This window comes from Acinonyx jubatus, chromosome E3, assembly GCF_027475565.1.
Source record: "Acinonyx jubatus isolate Ajub_Pintada_27869175 chromosome E3, VMU_Ajub_asm_v1.0, whole genome shotgun sequence".
Classification (NCBI taxonomy): Eukaryota; Metazoa; Chordata; class Mammalia; order Carnivora; family Felidae; genus Acinonyx; species Acinonyx jubatus.
The window spans coordinates 32,093,285-32,110,111 of NC_069398.1; the positions used below are offsets into that span (position 1 = coordinate 32,093,285).

General features: G+C 62.4%; 1 protein-coding gene across 1 annotated transcript; it reads right to left on the reverse strand.

Moving 5' to 3' along the window:
• Nucleotides 1-6,142: 6,142 nt before the first annotated feature.
• Nucleotides 6,143-15,821, reverse strand: FSCN1 (fascin actin-bundling protein 1). The gene is made up of 5 exons (XM_027042299.2): nt 14,863-15,821; nt 8,537-8,693; nt 8,300-8,421; nt 7,900-8,067; nt 6,143-7,534 (listed from the first exon to the last, which is right to left on the reverse strand). The coding sequence occupies exons 1-5, from the start codon at nt 15,692-15,694 to the stop codon at nt 7,332-7,334; spliced, it is 1,482 nt and encodes a 493-aa protein (XP_026898100.1). The 5' UTR covers nt 15,695-15,821; the 3' UTR covers nt 6,143-7,331.
• Nucleotides 15,822-16,827: the final 1,006 nt, after the last annotated feature.

Below are 16,827 nucleotides of genomic sequence, written 5' to 3' on the forward strand. Positions count from 1 at the left end.
GAGGAGCGAAGGAGGAGAAAGCTGCCCGGACAGGCTGCCCGGGTCTGCGGACGGGAGCCCGGCGGGGAGGCCTTCGGGCCAGGTGGAGAGCAACCGACCACAGCCCGGGCCACCACCTGCCGCTGTGGGGACCAGGGACCAGCTCTTGGGGGAGACTCTATCTGGGGCCCTGAGAGTTGTGGAGGCTTTTATTTACACCCCCCAAATCTGCCAGTGGTGCTTTGGGAAGAAGGAAGGCGGTGGGCAGGAAGACGAGGTGGAGAGGCCCCGCCGAGCCTGGGTGCTCCCCGTTAGCGGAGACGAACCCCCTAACCCACACGGGGTGACGTTTGTACTTCCTGCCTCCGTGAGACCCAGGCTTCAGCCTGGCAAGAAGCTTCGAGGGCGATTCCGTCGAGGTCGGGGAAGATACACTCACCCACAGCTGGGGCAGGGCTGCAGGGAAGCCATCTGGCCACATCTATCAAAATGTCAAGTGACCCCAGAGTCTCCTGCCTGGGCGCCTGGGTGGCTCAATCAGTTGAGTGTCCGACTTTGGCTCAGGTCATGATCTCATGGTTTGTGAGTTCAAGCCCTACATGGGGCTCGCTGCTGTCAGCTCGAAGCCTGCTTTGGATCCTCTGTCCCCCTCTCTCTCCGCCCCTCCCCAGCTCGCTCTCTCCCTCTCTTTCTCTCTCTCTAATCAAACAAGCAAACCGACAAAAAAAGGGACTCCTGCCTACTATTGTTGTTCCATTCAGCAGCGTGTGCCGCTCAGGACAAGGGGGACAGATGTGAATGTCCGTGAGCGGCGGACGAGGTGGGTCAGGTGGGTCGTGGAGAAGCCAGAGCGAGGTCAGCCTGTGCAGGTAAGGAAACCGCACGTTTGTCAGGAGACCCCTGAAGGGAAGGGGCCCTGGGGGCACTTGATCCCGTGTGTGCAAAAAAAGTAAAATTCGGCCCTGGCGCACTGTCGTCGAGAATGTAAGATGGTGCAGCCACTGCGGGGTAAACCATATGGAGCTGCTCAAAATAAAAAAGCCCACTAGACTGGAATGACCATAGGACGCAGCAAGACCCTACAGAATGGGAAGCAGGGACGAGGAGAGAGATCGGCTCCCCCCGGGTTCCCGGTGGCAGCGCTCCCAAGAGCCAGAGCGGAGGCGAGCTGGCGGCCGGCGGTGGGGCGGCCCGTCCCTCCCACGGACACTATACTCCGCCGCAGAAAGGAAGGAGATTCTGGCACACGGTCCAAGTGGATGAGCCTTGCAGACACTGTGCAGAAATAAGCCGGTCACAGAAGGGCAGACACTGTGAGATTCCACTGACCCGAGGTCCCTGGCACAGAATGGGCTTTACCAGGGGGCCAGGGGAGGGGCGGGCATTGGGGTTGAACCGGGGGCAAGAGTTCCATGTTACAAGATGGAAAGTTCTGCAGACACCTGGGTGCCTCAGTTGGTTGAGTATCAGACTCTGGCTCAGGTCACGATCTCGTGGTTCATGGGTTCGAGCCCCGCGTTGGGCTCTGTGCTGACAGCCTGGAGCCCGCTTCAGATGCTATGTCCCCCTCTCTCTCTCTGCCCCTCCCCTGTTCACACATTCTCTCTCTCTTTCTCAAAAATAAATGAGCATTTATTTGTTTTGTTTTGTTTTGTTTTGCTTTGATTTATTCTTGAGACACAGAGCATGAACAGGGGAGGGGCAGAGAGAGAGAGAGACACAGAATCTGAAACAGGCTCCGGGCTCTGAGCTGTCAGCACAGAGCCCGACATGGGGCTCGAACCCACAAACTGTGAGATCATGACCTGAGCCAAAGTCAGACGTTTAACCGACCGAGCCACCCAGGCGCCCCTAAATAAGCATTTAAAAACAATTTTTGTAAATAATCAACAAGATGGAAAGTTCTAGAGGACGGATGGTGGTGGTGGATGTATTTAATGCCCCTGAACTGGCCACTCGGAGCAGGGAAGACGGTAAGTTCTGTGTCAGTGCATTTTACCACCATCCCAAATTATCTCCTTACTGAATTACAATAAAAGAACCCCAACGGGGTCCTGATCATCTTGGCACAGCGGCAGGGGCCAGAGCAGCCCTGCCACGTAGCCCCTCACTGCCCAGCACAGAGCTGCTGTGAACCACAGGCCCGCCGGTCTCCCCCCCAGCTGCCCCCTGGACGCACAGTCCCCCACCCCGGCTTCCCCCTCACTTCCCCTCACCCCCGGCTGCAGCTGACCGCAAAGTCCAAAGTGCTGGAGGGTAACCACTAAGGAAGTGGCCAGCCAGTGAGCGCCCGCACGCTCGCTCGCGGGGTGGCTCTGCGGGGTGAATCCGGGTCTCCCGGGTCGCCCACGGCGCTCACACACTATTGCCGTCCTCCTTCAGGCTCATGTACCCCCCTCCCTGTTTCCCGGGGTCACCTCCCAAATAAGCCCCCTGGCCTTGAGTGCGTGTCTGTTTCTGGGAGAACCCATCCCGCGAGCGTCTATGTGCTGTACAGACAGGTTATGTTTCTCTATATAAATCCAGCTGCACCTAGGAGCAAGTTTCATAACCGCCCTGCGCCTCAGTCTTTGCACCAATAAATGGGAGGAGCAGGACTCACTACCACTGCCCGGGGCTGGGATGGATGGGGACGGTGGCAGTTGGCTCCAGAGGCTGGAAGTCCAAGATCAAGGTGTCAGTCAGCACGGCTGGGCTGGGGCCTCTACCTGAGGCCTCACACGGTCTTCCCTCTGTGCAAATTTGTCTCCTAATCTCCTCTTCTTACAAGGACACAGATTGGAGTGGGGCTCACCTCGGCGACCTCTCATAATCACCTCCTTAAATACCCTGTCTCCGCGCACAATCCCATGGTGAGGTATTGGGAGTTGGGGCCTCGGCGTGAGAATTTAAGGGGGACGCAACTCAGCCCGTCACAGGACTAAGTGAGTGAATAAGGGGCTAGTAGCCGGCACGTAGCAAGGGCTATCTATGGGTACTGTATGTAACAGCCGGTTTTCCAGAAGAGTAAAAGACGTAGCCAATGGTGGTACCCTGGCTTGGGGGCGGGGCTGGGGGGAGAAGGACTGCCCTTTGACGTCATCCTCTTGCTTTTATCACCTCGATTCTTAGGATAATAATAACGATCAAGTAGTAACCCGTGCAGAGGACCTGCCAATGCCTGGCACCAGCAGGAGCTTCCTGGAAGGTGGGTCTGCCCCTCCCCTCCCAGGGGGTCAGGCCTGGGTCCCAGGGAGGGGGAGGGGAGTGCATATCCCTCCCCCAAGTCTGCGCAGCTTCTGTCTTGCTGATTCACACCTCCTGGAGGATGAGCCTCCTCCTGGTTAAGCCCAGAGGCCCCACTAAGAGGCTTGGGCTTCCGGCCAAACGCTCCACCCTACCCCGTCCCTCCTCCCCCTGCCCAGGCCCTTTCTCCACGCCTCCTTCTGCCTGGGGAGACCACATCTGTTCCCTTCTCTCTTCGCTGCCCCAGGGGTCTCAGAACCCCTCCTCCATCTGGACAATCTTGCCAGGGAGCCAGTCGCCCACTGCTCAAATGGGGGAAACTGAGGACAGAGGGTCCCCAGAGAGTCCAGATCCTTCTGCGGCCTCACATTATGATTCAGTGTGGGGTCACCGGAGGTCACCTATCATCCCTCCTGATTCAGGAAGAGACTGCTCTGACCCTTGCAGGAAGTAGGGCACAGCCAGCCCTGGAGTGTCCTCCTCTGAGATCGCCCCAGAAATGAGAGGAGGGGCCCTGGGCGGCTCAGTGGGTTAAGCGTCCGACTTCGGCTCAGGTCATGATCCCACGGTTCCTGGGTTCGAGCCCCGCGTCGGGGTCTGTGCTGACAGATCAGAGCCTGGAGCCTGCTTCGGATTCTGTGTCTCCCTCTCGCTCTGCCCCTCCCCCGCTCACACTCCATCTTCCTTCTCTCAAAAATAAATAAAAACCTTTTTTTTTTTTTTTAATTAAAAAGAAAGAAACAAACAGGGGAGAAGCCTGAGCTGCGGACACACTTGGGAAGCTCAGAGGCCCCACCGACCAGGACAGCTCATTGTTCCCCGGGAGCTGGCGTATGTGTATCTGTACTCATATCTGTGTGTCCGTGAGCACGTCTGTGTCTGTGCACACACATATGTCTCTAGTGCACGTGTGTTTGTGTGTGCACAGGACTCTGTACGCATGCCCATGCATGTACATAAGCCCATGTGTATGCAGGATCGCATGTAATGGGGCCAGGCCCTTGTCAATGGGGAGACACTGAGGAAGGTTCTGGCAGGATCGAGAGCTGCGTCTCCTGCTCTGGCATTCGAGCCTGAGCCCCAGAGCTGGTTCTGACAGAAGGGAACCGAAGGCCCGGAAAGACCCAGAAGTGAGGAGCCTGGGTGTGCAGGAGTGAGGCTGGTGGTCCCCAGCATGCTCCACGAAAGGCCACAGGACGATCGATCTCTTTCTAAAGATGCCCATTGCCTCCAGGTGGGTCTGGAGACAACCTCCCTCGCTTGTTCAAACCCACTCTTCAGGGAGGACCCAAGGAGGCTCCACCCACCCTAGGAGGCTCCACCCTGCCTCCTGCCTAGCTTCCCCCTACAGGACCTTTGCATATGCTGTTCCCTCTGCCCAGACTGTCCTTCCTGTCCCTTATAATGTCCTCTTTCCCTAAGTGTGATCATCACCCCAGTCAGACTGCGTGCCTCAGTCACCCACAGCCCCCACAATGCGCAGCCACGTGACAGGTGCCCATTTTTGTGGAATGGATGGAATTCGGAATCTGTGCCTAGCTTGTCTGGTTAGGGACGAGGCTGGGATTCCGGGAGTGGACCCTGGTGTCATTCCAGGGCAGTTCATTCCTGCTCCGTGGGCGGGGCTCGAGCCACCTCACCCAGCAGGATCTACAACTGTCCCCAACTGGAACCCCTGCACCCCACCCCAACCCCTCTCAGTGTGCCTCCCCCCACCCCCCGCCCGTGGTCTGGAAGAGCTTGGATCCGGAAGATTCATCTGTCCCTTCCATGTCACTGAGACCTGAGACTTTTCTGGCTTCCAGCCTGGCTTTAACAGGGGTGGGGGACTGGTCGCCAGGACCCCGCTGGGGCCCCAACATCCCTTTGTGGCTGCCATCTGCCCTTGTCAATCTCGAGACTCCCGCCTCCAGGAACCACCAATCACGGCCCGCCTCCCAGTTTCGTCACCAGCAGCCAATCAGCGCTTCCGCTGAGCCCTCTGGCGGCGAGGCCGGCTCCAGCCCCCTCACCCCCGCCGTCCCCCGGCCCTGGCACTGCACGCCCCCATGTCCCCATCCATCCTCTGCTCATTGGACACCCACAGGGCGCCGTGCTCCACCCGCAAGGCTGTGCCTGGCTGCTCTGAACCTCAGTCTTCTCCTAAGATGGGAACTAGCGCTACCCTTGGGAAGCTCTGGGTTAAGTGAGATACTGCAGTCGCTGCAGGGCTGGCCAGGTCGGGGAGGGGGGGGGGGGGTCTGCCAGGGGCCGAGAACGCAGGGTGGGCTCAGGGCTGGACACTTCCCCAGCTTCTGGTGTGCCAGATGGAGAAGTGTCCCCCAACTTTCAGGGCTGAGCCTGCTTTGATGTAGGGACCCAACCTGGCGCCTCCCTCCCCCCAGCTTAGCCCATCCAGCGGCCTGCTCCCAGGACCTGCACCTGTCTCTATCTGTGCCCGTCCGCAGAAGGCCCGTCGGACCGCGAAATCCCAGCCTCTGCAAGGCCTAGTGTTTGGGGGTGTTGATGCATCCACAAAAGGCCTATGCAGTAGAAGAGGGCGGCCAAGGGCCCCAATCCTCCAAGTTGTAGTCAAGGGCATCTCTAGAGGCAGAAGAAAGCTGGATCTATGGGTTCGTGTTACCCTGACCTCGACCTCTTAAGCCCACGGGCCCAACTCACGGTGCAGGCCTGGAACGGGCCTCACAAATACTGGAGGCAGGAAACTGTGGGACCAGATTGAGCCACCTCCCCACCCAGGAGCTCCCGCTACCTGCTTGGGACCCTGGTGGCCTCAGGCAGATCTCCGGGGTAAGTAAGAGGCCATCCCTCACAGGGCCCCCTCCTCCACTCCTGGAGGCAGCCAGGCTGCTCAGACCACCCATCGGACCCTGGGCCCCCCCCACCCCACCCGCCTGCACTCCCCCCCCACCCCCCCCACACACACACACGGGCCAGCTCAGGGCTGCACACGCATTATTTTATTTTGCTTTCCAGTCTGAAGCTACTATCATGGGCGTTTAGTTATACAAATGACACTTACAAAAAATAAAAGACCAGGACACCCAGAGTGAGATGCATGGCAGAGATGAACCGGGGGTGGGGGGCTGGCAGGGGGCAGGGCCGGGAGCCAAGGGCCTCGGGGCTCCCCGGGAGGCTCCCGATGGAGGGTGCCGCCCAACCTCATCCCACCCCAAGACCCAAGGAGTCCAGTCGGACAGGGAGCACCGATCACACCGGGGGCTCTGGCTGAGGCGGTGAGGGACTCAGCACCACCAGATGGGGACACAGGCCAGGGCAGGCAGGAGGGAGGGGGCCAGCGAGAGGCCCCGAGGAGGTAGGGGCGGGTTTGGGATTCAGGGAAGCACCCTGCCCCCCGGCCCCCACGACTAGCAAGCAAGTAGGGCTGCAAGGCCCGGAGATGCCGATTCAAGATCCCCCACGAGACCCCTTGAAGATCACTCGTGGCTGCCAACCAGGCTTGCCTGGGCGCCTCTGGCAATGTTTCGTTTCAAAAAAAAAGAAAAAAAATACTGATTTGGTCATTTTCTGCTTCCAGTCAGGCCAGGGTGAAAGAAGACAGACGGCAGGGCCCCAGACCACAGCGGTGGGCAGGCGGGCAGGCCGCGGGTACAGAGGGGCCAGCAGCCAGCACACGCTGCTTTCACCCTCTCCCCCTCCCACAGCCTCCCCCCTGCCGCAGGGATGGTGCACCAGGGGCTCTGATAAGCTGGGGGCAAGCGCCCAGTTCCCGGGAAGGGGCGGGTGGGGAGAGGCTCTTGGGAGGGGGCAGAAGATTCCAGTTACACACCCCGCCAGGCCCAGGGGCTCAGGAAGGCCTCCCAGCGCCCCCCGCGCCGCCCCCCCCCCCCCCGCCCTCCTTGGCCACTTTGAGGAAATAAGGCTCAGAGTCGTCTGAGGTCAGAAGAAAGGGGTGCCAGCCTCGCCCATGGCAGAGAGGAGAGAGGGCAGAGGGGTCTGAGATCCCCTCCAAGGACCAGGCACGGGGCAGCAGGTGGGGGCACCATTTTCTCTGGGTTTCCAGTATGAAAGGCAAGGGACTTGCCACGACACCGGAGCCCGCCTGGAGAAGAGAGTTATTAGCAGAAGGGTCTGGGCAGGGCGGGGGCAGGGCGCCGGGCGGCAGGCTAGTACTCCCACAGAGTGGCGGGGTCGATGGTCTCAGCGCAGGCCTTCAGGACCCCCGCGTGGTCCCCCTTCAGGTAGCGCCCGCCCACCTTGATGGCCACCTTGTTGTAGTCACAGAACTCGAAGAAGAAATCCACGGGGGTGTCGCTGCTGCTGGTGACCGAGGAGTCACTGCCCACTGTCCAGTACTTGCCTGTGGAGTCTGGGGTGGGGGGTGGGGGCGAGGCCCATCAGGCCCCATGCTGGGCCAGCTCCCCACACGGCAATCACCACTTCCGGAACTGGGGTGACCTCTGTGCCTAAGCCTCCCTCCCCCCACCTGCTGGACAGGGGTCCGCGCCCCTTCCCCCCACGCGGGGTTTAAGTCCCACAGCTCAGGTGTGCGACACCTTCCCGGCCCACCCTTTCCAGAACCCCGCCTCTCGCTCTGGTGGAGCCAGGGAGTCCACTCTGGGGTGGGCTGGGGAGCCCCCCTCCTACACAGAGAAGAGGGGAAGGGCCTGGTGGCCACAGGATGTCTATCCCCAGAGCCAAATCACTGAGCCACCCCGCCTCCGGAGAACCCACCTTTGATGTTGTAGGCCCCGTCACTGAACTCCAGCTGGAAGACGTCGTAGCTGGAGCGGTTGGCATCCAGGGTGCCCGTGACCTTGCGGCAGCCGATGAAGCCGTGCTCCCCACGGAACACAATGATGGGGCGGTTGATGAGTTTCATGAGGAAGAGCTCCGAGTCCCCTGGCCCAGGAAGGGGGAAGAGCGGTGAGCCTCATGGTGGGGGTGGGGTGGGGAGGGGGTGCTGGGATGATCCGGGTGTGGCTCAGAGAGGGAGGGCGGGACTCTGGGGTCACTGGGGAAATCAGCCCTAGGGTGAGACCCAGCAGGGGGTGGGCCTGGGGGGGGGGGGGCGTGCCGGGGAGTGACTAGGAGGTGGGCAGACCCTCCGGGGAACCAGGCAGGGACTACCTACCTGCTGTCTCCACTGAGGCGGCCAGCTGCCCGTTCTTCTTGGCCGTCACAAACTTGCCATTGGATGCACGCAGTGTGATCCGCCGATCACTCCACTCAATGTCAAAATAGCAGCTGGCGTTCCTGGGGGTGACAGGGCAGGGTCAGGCAAGGCCGCCCTGGGTCCCCGGGCCCCGTCCCAACAGAGAGGGCCGGTCTGGGTGCGGGGTGGTTGGGGGGGGGGGGGGGGGAAACACACTTGGTGGAGGCAGTGGACTGCACGCCCCCGGTGGCCGTCAGTGTCCAGTACTTGCCCGTGTGGGTGCGGAAGGCACACTTTTTGGTGTCGCGGTCGATCTCCAGCTGGAAGGTCTCCTGGTCGGTCTCCTCGTCCTGATTGGCTGACAAGTCCATACCTGCGGGGAGAGCTTCCAACTGGCACGGGGACCCCAGTTCGGGCTGACCCACAGCCCTACCCTCACACACCAATACGGCGGGGCTGCGGAGACCCCTCAGCCTCGACAGCAGAGGCCAGAACCCAAGACCCCAGGCAGGGCCAGGCAGGGCCCAAGGCCGGCCACGTCCGTCTAGGCATCATGTCCTCTGATTATAGAAGTAATGCCTTCCGACAAACCATCTGCAAAAAGCCATTCTAGAGCCAGTCGGGAGAACCTTAACGCGGCCCAGGATTAAATATTAAGGATTAATTACGGTTCATCATATTGCGGTTATGTAGGAAAATGGCCTCATTTTTCATACACAAACACCTCGAGACGAAATGCCCCGAGGTCAGGGATTTGCTTTCCCTACAACCAAAAACAACGAATAAAGGGACAGATGGAGCTAGAGGGCAGACTGCGGCACCTGAGGGAAATCGATACATCGTAGCCTCCCCGTGCCTCTGAATGTGTCCAAGTTAACAGGAAAACAGAAGAGCGACCTCACGTTCCTTTCAGAGAACTTACAGAACTCGTAAAAGTGAAGTCGCACGCGGTCCCACGCCCCCGCGCCCCAGACCGCACCAGCACGGCGGGTGGACTCACCCTCCTTGCCTGTCCCCCCTGTGCAGACACAGGCATTTTCTCCACCTCAGTGCACGCCTGCCACCGATCTCGATGTGCAGGTGATCTGGCAGCATCTCTGCACACGTGTCCCTGTCCCCAAAGCACCTGATGTGACCAGAGGGAGCTTCCAGTGCTCCCAAGCCCTGCAGCCCGGAAGCAGGCTATGCGGCCCCAATAGAACGAACTCACACTCCCCAAGCGCCTGGGTTCGAACGACGCCAACAGCAGAGACATCTGCCCCACCTGCTGGTGCCCAGACTCAGAGCTCGCAAGTGGGTCACCGTTTGGGTCCCGACACCTTAGGGAAGACGGGACCACACTGGTGGACGGTAAGTTGTCCCTTCAGAGGGGCAGATGGAGGCTGGTGGCTGGCGGAGCCCCAGTTCCCCCACTCCCACCCCCGGCCCCGGCCGAGAACCACCCTTAGCTCTCTCCACCACCAAGTGGAGGGCCTGAAGGGTGTGAGCCTATTTTCTTTTTTTAATGTTTATTTATTTTTGAAAGAGAGAGAGACACAGACAGAGCACGAATGGGGGAGGGGCAGAGAACGAGGGCGACACAGAATCCAAAGCGGGGCTCGAACCCAGGAACGGTGAGGTCGTGACCTGAGCCGAGGTCGGACGCTTAACCCACTGAGCCCCCCAGGTGCCCAGGGTGTGAGCCTGTCTTAACCCACATCAGCACCAGGGGGCGGGGACCTTCACCTCCCCAAAGAGGGAGACTGAGGCACAGAGGTGGTATGTCCTTGCCCAAGGTCACCCAGAGGGAGAATATTGAGTCCTGGTGACCCTGAGGAGGGGAAGGGGGCAAACGGGCCTCCAGCCATGCCCTCTGTGTGGCCTGGCGGACCCAGGGCCCTGAAATAGATCCTCTTGGAACCCCTTGGGCTCCACCCTCCAGGCCCCCCCGGGCCCGCAGAGCCCTGATGTTGGGGATCTGCTGACGGCCGCGAGGCAGGTAATGAGCCCCATCCACCATCACACCCCCAGTGAAGCACTGGGTGAGGATAAGGGTCAGCAGGGACTGGGCCCCCTGGGTAGCCGGGCCACCAAGAATGGGACCGTCCTAGGGCCACTCAGGGGAGGAGCACCACATGGGGCTGCAGTCCCCGAAAGCGGGCTGACCTGCCCCACCCCCACTGCTGCAGAAGGGGCCCTGTGAGCCCACCCCGGCCACCTGCCCAGGGTACCTGCGCTGGCTGGCTGACCGGAGGGAGGGAACAGAGGGGAGTAAAAGCCCTCCAGGCACGCTCCAACAGCAGGAAAGACAGAGGGAGATCCCCAGAAAGAGGGGCAGAAGGGAGCAGGGAAGGGACCTGGGTTAGAAGTCAAATCTGCTGGTTCAAAGGGCTCATCTTAATACAGCCTTGCAGATAAACGAGGCACTTGCCAGCCTTCGGGAGAGAACTCAGAAGTCGGGAGGCTCCGCTGGGTCATCGCTGCCCAGGGACACACAGCTGCCACCGGCCACTGGGTTACTGAGACCCCATCAGCTGGCTGTGTGCAGTCCTGGAAGGGCCTAGGCCAGCAGGGGAGCCACCCAAAGTGGAGGCCAGGCACCCTGGGGTCAGTGCCCTCCCCTCACTCAGCCTCGGTCTCCCTCTGTCTACCAAAAGGGTCCCTCATCCTGCCAGGAGGTTGGAAGAATTCAGGGGCCTGGTGCCAAGTAGACAGCAGGTCTTCCAACCCCAAAAGGAAGGGGTGGGGGAGGGATTCGTCTCCCCAACATCCAGCGGGGCCCCTCCTGGCTCCGAGGCCCTGCCCAGACGGGAAAGGCCCCGCTTGGCCTTGGAGTCTCTAATTAGAGCTGGGTTACTATGGGAACAGGGTTTTCTTCGGGATTTTTCTTTTCATCAACAGCAGCAGCAGCGGCACAGAAAACCTGAGTCACAGACCCGCAGGAGCCCCGGGGAGGCAGATGTGGGGGCTCAAAGAAGCACATCTCCTGCCTCCCCCAGCCCTGCCTGGCCCTCTGCCTCATGACTTTCCCTGTCTCCTGCCTCTGAGCCATTCTCTAAGGTAGCTCAGAGAGGGCACCCCACCCCCCCGCAGCCTTAGCAGTCCCCAAATTCGCCTGGCCTGTCCAAACTGGACACTCCCCAGCACCCCGTTCAGGTTAGGGGAAGGGACTGGGAAGCATCTGTGGCCTCCGCTCCCCCCGCCCCACCTTCCGGTCACTCTTACCACCACCTGATCCCTTCAGATCCTGCCTCCATCCTTGCACAAGAACAAGGGCCTGAACTACCCCACATGTCCCGCCTCTTCAGGAGAGCTCTTACACATCCCGCAAAGCCCAACCTGGCCAGCCCTTTCTCAGCCAGCCAGCCAGCCAGCCAGCCAGCCTTGCCTTTTGAGTGCCCCTGAGTGGCTGGGACAGGGCACTTCCTGAGCACGCATCCCCAGGGCACAGCTGGCCAGAGGCAAGGAGCTGTGAGACCAAGGGGGGACCTCGGTGAGGCACAGCCCAGGGTGTGGCTGGCGTTGGGGGCAGGTGAGATTTCTAAGGAGCACGGCAGGAGACCCCACTGGGAGTGACGTGCTGCTCCCCCAGAGACCCTGCCAACCTCCAGCCCCACCCAAGCCAGCTCCTCACCTGGGACGTGGTCACAGCTACACCATTTCTGAGCACCTGGGATGGACACAGGCCATCTGCCTGTCACATCGGTCCTCAGCCAGAGGACCCCACTCCCTGGTAGCCGAGATGGCCCCCTCCCAGAAACAAATCCTGGCTCAAAGGATTACCCTGGGGCAGCCCAAGCAGGTGGGGAAACTGAGGTCAGAGAGCAGGCTGCAGCCTCAGCAGGGAGCACCCCACCCCCACCAGGCCAGGCCCGTGCAAGCCTGTGGACATGATTCACATCCCCCCTGCCGGCTAAGCCCCGGATCCTCCTCCTTCCTGGCTGGCTTTTCCCAGCATGTGTCAGAAGCACAGACACCGCCTCCTTGCCACGCAGGCCTGTCCAAAATGGCCTCCGCAGACACGCCCCCCACCCCCAAACAGCTGCGGGTCCTCCGGTCACCCTCTATCCCACCGGGAAGCCCCGGGGTCAGCTAACACGAGAACAAGAGGAGGACCCCAAGATCTGAGACCAAAAGAGCCCTCAATGTCAGCCCCCAAAGACCCCTCCCCCAACTCTATGCACCTTTAAACTCACAGATGAGCCAACACTTCTACTGGCCCAATTTCCGGCTCCCCTTGCCCCATCAGCCTGAATCACACCCGAACGCTGCCAGCAAGCTTAATAAAGAGGAGAGGGCATCTGCCCAGGCTCGCTCAGCTCTTCCCGACCCCGAGGGCAAGGGCAAGGGCAAGGGCCAGGGCCACCTGCTCCTCCAGGTCTTCCTCATGGTGGCCCCCACCAGCTGTTTCAGTCCCACCTACCAACCTCACTAACTCCTTCCCAGACATACTGGGCTTTCTGCTCCTTCCTGCCTCAGGGCCTTTGCACCAGCTGTGCCTCCTGCTGGCACCACTGTTCCACACACCTGATCCACACAACCTTGTATTCATGTTTCAGGTCAGCTCAATTGTCCTCTTTAGAAGTCACCACCACCACCACCACCACCCCCACCCTCCCCCATCTAATCTGGGATCCTGATATACTTTCTGGACCCCCAGGCCTTTGCCTGACACCTCTGGGATGCTGCTCATGTCCCAACAAGAACATTAGCCACAACAGGGAAGGGTCCGGACACACGCACTCATCTGTTCACCACTCAGGCCTCAGCATGTCTCACCTGGTAGGGCCTCAAGATCTGCTGAAGAGGTGAGGAGTCCTGCCCTACCTACGCTGTGTGAGACCAGAAAGGGGAGGCCCATTGTGCCCTGGAGGCTGGGAGGTATCAGGGGGTCCCGAAAAGCACCTATTCTGTAGTCAGACTGACCCAGTTCTGCAAGCTGCTAACTTGCTGTGTGACCTTGGGCAAATGGCTTCACCTCTCTGGGCCAAACCCGCTCATCTGTCCCCTTGAAATATTACTGCCCAAATCAAGCAAACTCAGGCACAAAACAGCCATTTCCCCTTCCCGGCCTCTACCCCACTGACAAGGGGCTGCAAGCCCCTCTCCCCAGTCCCAGCCCACAGTCAGGAGGCTGGCTATCAGGAGAAAGTCCGGGAAGGCCACTCTACCAGGAGGAGGCCACCGATCGGGCTCCCATCCAGCCATCTCCAGAGGCTGGGCTCCAACTTCCCACTCGGCAGAGCCAGCCCCCGACAGGTCCGTCCAGTGGGGCCTCTGGCTGCAGAGAACCAACTGTCTTCCTTGCCAAAGGAGGGACGAGGGCGTCAGAAGGAAGAGAAACCGCCCAGGGGGAGAATCTAAGAAGGGAAGAGGGGGGCTCATTTCTGGCGCGCAGGCCGGTAGGAAATGGCCAGGCCAGCGGGAGGCCCGGGAAAGGACGCATCGAGTTGCAGCCAATTGTTCCAGGCGGGACACTTGGGGATGGGTTCATTCGAGGGTAGGGGGCCTCCCGAGGGAGCCAGGCTGGGGTCTCTCGGCTCACGTTAAGTCCGCCCTCGAACGCCCGCAGCGCAGAGCGCACCAGACCCGAGACGCGCGGCGGGCGCAGGGCGGGGTGGGTGCCTGGCAGGGGGCCATCGGCGCCACGCCGTCCCGGGACCGGGGCGCAAGGAGGGAGGCCGCCTCCAGGAGAGGCTCCGGACCCGGGCACTAGAACGGGGGCGGCGCGGGGGGTCCTCAGCAAGTGGGGACCCGCAGAAAACCGATCCCATCCCCCGCCCCTCCGCATCTGGTTTTCCCATCTGCAGAGACCGAGCAGGACAAAGGGGGCGAGGGAGGGCCCTCTGGAGGAGCCCGCCCCCCTGCTCACAAAGGCCGCGGCCTGGAGCGCGGGGCAGACGCGGGAGGAGGGGCTGGGGGGGGGAAGGGCAGACACAAGGGGCGCACCCCCCAGCAGAGGCCGACCCCTCGAGGCTGCGAGTGGGGGTGGAGAAAGGCCTGGAGGGCTGGAAGGTGGCGGCGCACCCTGCGGAGATCAAAGACTCCCCCATCCCGCCTGCGCTGCGAGGGCCGTGGGGGGTGGGGGTGTGCCCCGAGCGTGTAGCTACCCTCGTCTTCGCCCTCGAGCTGACCAGGGAGGGGCACGAGGAAAGGGGGGATGGGCGTTGCCCCCCAGGGCTGGGCAGGGCGATCCGCGGGATCAGCGCGCGTGGGGAGTTCCAGGCCTGGGGCTGGGGGTGGGGGTGGGGGTGGGGGGGTCGGAGGGTGGCCCGTAGGGCGGTGCCTACGTGGGGCCCGGGGAGCCCCAACCCCGACGCGGGGCGGGGGTGTGCGGCGCCGCGCAAGGATGGGCAAAGCCCCACCCCTCGCCCCCTCCTCCGGGCCCGAGCGCACGTCCCGCGACGAGGCGGGGTGGCCGGCGCGCCTAGCGGGGGCGCACCGGACGTCGCTGGGGATTACAGCAGCGCCGCGGGCGAGAAAGGGCGGGAGGCTGGAGGTACGGGGGTGGGGTGCGCTTTGTGCACCGACCGGGAGAGGAGGGGGGCGGCGTCCCCACTCACCCTGGCGCGTGGACACGTTCCTCTCGTTGGCCGCCTGCAGCACGACCTGGGCGCAGCTCTGCTCCAGGGCGAAGAGCTCGTCCTTGCCCACCTTGGTGGCTTTGCCCGCCTTGAGCGTGCCGCTGGGCCCCGACGGCGCCAGGTAGCGGCCTTCGCAGTCGCGGAAGGCCACCTTGCCGGAGCGGAACTCGAGCGTGTAGCCGGTGGCGGGCTCGGGGCGCGCCACCAGGCGCCCGTCGTGGCGCAGGAAGCGGTGGTCGGCCGTCTGCACGCTGTAGCGCTGGTCCTGGAAGGCCAGCGTGATGAGTGAGTCGACGCCCCAGGGCACGTCGCGGTCCACGGCGATCTCGTCGGCCGGCCGCGCGCTCAGGTGCGCGTAGCGCTTGCGGGTCAGGCTATAGATGTTGACCTGCGGGTGCATGGCGATGTGCACGCTCCACTTCTCGGCCGGCGACACGGTCTGCGCGAAGCACGACAGGCGGTCCTCGGTGCCGCCGAAGTAACGCCGGTGCACCTCGGACTGCAGCGACCAGCGGCCGTCGTCGTGAGCCACGATGAGAAAGCGGCAGTCGGGGCCCGGCACCTCGCGCTCGCAGGTCACATTGCCGTCCTTGTCCGCCGCCAGGTAGCGGCCCAGGTGGCTGCGCAGGCACACGGCCGCGCTGCCCGCCTCGTCGGGCGGCTGCTCCAGCGTCCAGATCTGCTTCTTCTTCAGGCTGCTGGCCGACGCGTTCACCTTGAACCCGAACGCCTCGGCCGTCAGGTACTTGTTGCCGCAGTTGATGAGGCCGAACTGGATCTGCACCGCCTCGGCAGTGCCGTTGGCGGTCATGGTGGCGGCGGGCGGGAGGGCCCTGGCGCGGCCCGGGAGGTCGGTGGCGGGTCCCCGCGGCGGCGCCCTGCTCCTTTGTTCACGGCCGCGGCCCGGCGCGCACCCTGCGCAGCGCTCCACAAAGCCGGCCCGCGGCGCGCGAGCCCCTTTCTAGGCGGGGTGACGTCAGCGCCGCGAGGCCCCGCCCCCGGCCCGCCCCGGGGTTCGGCGCGGGGAGGGGGCGCAGGGAGCGCGCGGAGGGGCGCGGTTGGCAGGCTCGGCGTCCCCTCTCCTCCCGCACGGCAGGCCTCTGCTGCGCCCCCGCTTCAGCTCGCTCCCCCCAGTGCCAGGGTCCCACCCCCGCAGTGCCGCAGCCTGAGGATCTACCCAGAGGTCGGGACCCCTCGAAGCCCCCACCCCCACCCCCACCCCGCCTCCATCCCAACCCTAGATGGGAGGAAGGACGGGCCGGGTTTGAGGTTGTGACAGAGACCGCAGAGGCCACAGAACACATCAGTACTGGGTGGAGGCGGTCTGGAGGCTGCTCGGAGGAGGTGGCCTTAGAGCAGAGCTCTAAAGGAGGGAGACGCCCCCACATCCCCCCAAGAGAGCCAGTGGGCCGAGGAGGGGTGGGGGCACACCCCAACAACCCCAACTCAGGTCTTGCAAGACTCTGCCCTGAAGGCCGCCCAGACCCTCCCGGTGGCCCAAGCACCCAGCCCTGCTAGCCCAAAATAGCCCTTTCAGCTGGTGGCAGAGACGAGTGACCGCTGTTCCCATTCTGGGGCTGCAGGAGCCTCGGGGTGCTGGTCTTCCAGGCAGTGGGGTGAGCAGTGCAGGATCAGTGTACCCTTTTCCGGGCTGGTCGGAGGTGGGATGCAGCCTGAGGGGTGGAATCCGGGTGGGCGCCCCCGGGACCACCGGGCCGTTCGCTTTCTACCCCCAGGCTCCCACTTCATAGGTGGCTGAGCTGGGCACCCTGGAAGGGGTTTGGAAGGTAGAGTAGCCCTCCTCCTTCAGGACCCCAGCTCTCTGCCCTCCTCCCTCAAAGGGGACATTCCCTGCCGACACCCACCGCCCTCCTACTTCCTCCCCCTTCTAGGAACACTTCCCTTTTCTAAGGCTAGGACTTTTGCTGGGACATTCCCCACATG

What these genes read in the sequence shown, in the direction of transcription:
- FSCN1 (XM_027042299.2), bottom strand. Translation starts at nt 15,694, where the DNA reads ATGACCGCCAACGGCACTGCCGAGGCGGTGCAGATCCAGTTCGGCCTC. An exon ending in CAGTCCACTGCCTCCACCAA is followed by an intron (nt 8,422 to 8,536) that starts GTGTGTTTCCCC and finishes TGTCACCCCCAG; the next exon opens with GAACGCCAGCTGCTATTTTG. An exon ending in CGCCTCAGTGGAGACAGCAG is followed by an intron (nt 8,068 to 8,299) that starts GTAGGTAGTCCC and finishes TTCCTGGGCCAG; the next exon opens with GGGACTCGGAGCTCTTCCTC.